Below are 3,116 nucleotides of genomic sequence, written 5' to 3'. Positions count from 1 at the left end.
CTGCGTTCCTATTGGCCCTCTAGTCTTGGCATTAGAGCCCAAGCTCTGTGAGAAAATTCTCACAGGCGTGAGAAAACGAAGGAAGGCCTCCTTCTTCTCCCTACTGCGCGCTAGCGCCTTAGCTGCAGGTGTTAAAAGTGCTGTTAGTCGATTCCTCGTGGTCGGTTCTCCTAGATAGCGTGCTTTCCTAGCGGTTTCCAGAAAACTCGAAGTTGGTGTTGCAATAGAACATAACTAAGGCAGAGATCAATGATCTTGTGGAAGAAAATCCAGATGTTAGCTGGCCAACAGTCCCTGGCGATGTTCTAGCATCGATATTTGATCGTGTCAATGCGCAACTGAGGGCTGAGAACATCCCTGAGGTGCAATACGACGTATTCAGCTGGCGGATGGCGCGTGCTATCTCATATCGAAACACCTGTACGTGATACAGCATCTCTGCACGTCTTAACACTGTCTAACAGGGGTGTCCACAGCCAATAGCAAACCTAGGGCAAAGAGCGCCACAGCATCGGCTACTAAATCTAGTTAGTCTAGGCTAGGATGCTGCTTCCGGAGGGATGCGGGCGCTACGCAGTCCAGCGTTGAAATGCTAAGATATGCGCTCTGCAAGGTTTCAAGCTTAGATATTTAGTAACAAGCAATCTTGCCTAAAGCAGCTAGGTTTATGTAAATGAACGCGTATTGCATACCTCCCCTTCACGTAATTTGTGGATAGTGATAGGTAACGATCATCAGGTAATGCCGCGGAACGGGCATTGTGGGCCGGAAACGTATCACTAGACCGGCATCCTGCATTGATTGTCGCACCTACTCACTTTAGCTACGTATCTGCGTTGCCATGTTATAGTTAGATGCAAAGACGGCCCTACAACTTGGGACATAGAACAATGTAGGAACAAGCGCGTTGATAGGGACATACAGAAAACTACGGTAAAGACAGGCTAGTTACAAAGGAAAACTCAGAGAACAAGAAGAAGATCATGCGGTAGTTTCGACCCAATCCTCTAGTAGACCACAGCGTTCGATAGTAACTGTTCCATCCAACAAAGAATCATATGTGACGCCAAACTCGTAATCTTTCTCAGGCTGAGAGATCCTACACAAGTACGTATTCCATGAGGCCACTTTGTTAAAGACAGAGATAAGCTTTCCATTGTATTCCTCCTCTTTTGTGGTTATGCGAACTTCCTCGTTCAAAAACGTAGTGAGATTCCATGCCCACCAATGCTCTAGAGAGCTTGCTTTCGTCATATCCCCGTACTTGGAAGTGGCCTGTTTCTTGAAATGTGACAAAACCTCTCTACCGATAAGGGATGTTATACCATCATCATTCAATAATTTTACGTTAACCTAGCTTGCAAATTGGAGTATGTTGATCTTCCTTAGGTGTGGGAAAGGCAAATGAGTAGACTGGTCGTCAAAAATGCTATATTGCGCAGGTGTGAGCTCGACTGTTGCGTGACAACTGTCGATAGAAAGATTACCAGACCATAGAGCATCAAGATCGGCTTTTCTGATAGTCCAATTTGCATAGGCGTCTGAAGACGGGCCAAGTTCTGTAGGCGGAGGTGGAGGTGGAGGCGGAGGCGGAGGCGGAGCCCGAGCTGGAGGAGGTGGAGGAGGTGGAGGAGGCGGTGACGGCGGAGGGGCTGTGTGTGAAAGTTTCACACAGTGGGGGCAATGCGTACAAGACCCAGTAGACTTCCAGGCAAGATTTGGATAGTCGAAAAATCTAGTAATACGGTTACTGAAAGCTTAACGGAGGCCTAGGTAAATTCAAGCGACTACTGACTTTGCCAGAATGGCAGCTGTTTGGACAGCGAGAAGAAAGCAGCACAACTCTGGCCACATGATGTATACACAGCTCGTAGGGGAAAGCCAAATTATTGTAAGTGGGTGGGATCAGGATGAAGAGACAGGAGATATGGGAGAACATTGTTGATTTATAAAACAGGATCGGGCTCCGCAAGGCAGACAGACACTGCATCCGTGCCACGCCTGTCAACTGACAGAGCAAGCTAATGCACCAATGCAGCCCCTTCGGCATTGTGAGTGGCAAAAATGAATGGATATCCCTGTAGGTGTGCGCCACGATACTCCGCCCCCAAAGATGGGTGAGCAAGACACTCCTCAGTGGCACACATATCCCCCCAATCTATCGCCAGAAGGGCCGATCACTATGCTTGATAACAGGACCCAGCAAATCGAGAATGGAACAACTCAATGTATTGAATATGGCGAGTTTGCTTACACGCAGTGGTCTGGATCACTAGCATTGCCCTTGATCTTGCGTTGCCCCCACCATAGTCGCTCCACTGCTCGAACACGGTTTGATCCACCACCCCAGCGGAAGCGGCTAAAAGCGCATTTTGTATTCAAGTTTAGAATCCATTTAGAAACAGCTAATTTAACAATGTCCGCTATTTTCAAGTAGCTATGTGCAAGTCTTGGATGAAGTAAACTCAATATCTTGATATCGTCAGTGATAGCATAGGTTGAACCTGATTCTCTTACCATGAATGAACTTTAAGCGACTTTTCCTATCGTCTCGTTTTCGCAGATAATATTAGCAATTGCTACAGCAAGAGCTGCACATAGTAATAATGTGAAGACGTAGTAGTATCGGCCAAGCCAAGTTGCTGAATCCTTAGGCAACCCTATAAAGTATACGTATGTTGAAAAAGAAATAGATAACAAAAGAAGAATGACAAAGGGGCTCTGATTCTTTGCGGCCACAGCTATGCCACCGAGACATAGGGATACGCACGCAAGCCGAGCGATCCACCAATAGCCAGAGACTGGTGGTGGGTCATTGCTGTTACCAACAAGTTGAGCTTGACTGATTGTCTTGTTGCCGAGCTAAGCGTGTATAATGGCCTAGATGCATTGGGTTAAGGTTGTATCACAGTTGTGGGGTTGTGTCTTACCTAGTCATGGTAGAGGAGGGTACCCAAAGTGAAAACATGCGCTTGCAGCGCGTCTGCAGTGTGGCCCTCAGAAGCGAACGCGATCGATGCAATGCAAGGAAACAGGGGTGCGAGAACTCCGAGGTACCCGACGATCGCAAGTAATACGAATCTGTCTGTGACGAGTCGTTCGGTAAGTAAAAAACG

The 3,116-nt window shown here is 47.3% G+C and overlaps 2 protein-coding genes across 2 annotated transcripts; one reads left to right on the top strand and one right to left on the bottom strand.

Annotated features, from left to right (window-relative positions):
- Positions 1 to 227: 227 nt before the first annotated feature.
- SETTUDRAFT_168889 (uncharacterized protein) lies at positions 228 to 862 on the top strand (the record flags this gene model as incomplete). Its single annotated transcript, XM_008026437.1, has 2 exons — positions 228 to 420; positions 477 to 862. Coding segments are annotated over 2 exons (245 nt in total), but the record flags the coding sequence as incomplete, so codon positions are not given.
- A 57-nt stretch (positions 863 to 919) lies between these two features.
- On the bottom strand, positions 920 to 1,557 carry SETTUDRAFT_168888 (uncharacterized protein). Its single transcript, XM_008026436.1, has one exon. It carries the CDS (start codon positions 1,252 to 1,254, stop codon positions 982 to 984), a length of 273 nt encoding a protein of 90 aa, XP_008024627.1. The 5' UTR covers positions 1,255 to 1,557; the 3' UTR covers positions 920 to 981.
- Positions 1,558 to 3,116: the final 1,559 nt, after the last annotated feature.

Source organism: Exserohilum turcica (genome assembly GCF_000359705.1).
Source record: "Exserohilum turcica Et28A unplaced genomic scaffold SETTUscaffold_18, whole genome shotgun sequence".
Lineage (NCBI taxonomy): Eukaryota > Fungi > Ascomycota > Dothideomycetes > Pleosporales > Pleosporaceae > Exserohilum > Exserohilum turcicum.
The sequence above is the reverse complement of the archived record's forward strand: the minus strand, read 5'-3'. Positions and strand labels throughout refer to the sequence as shown.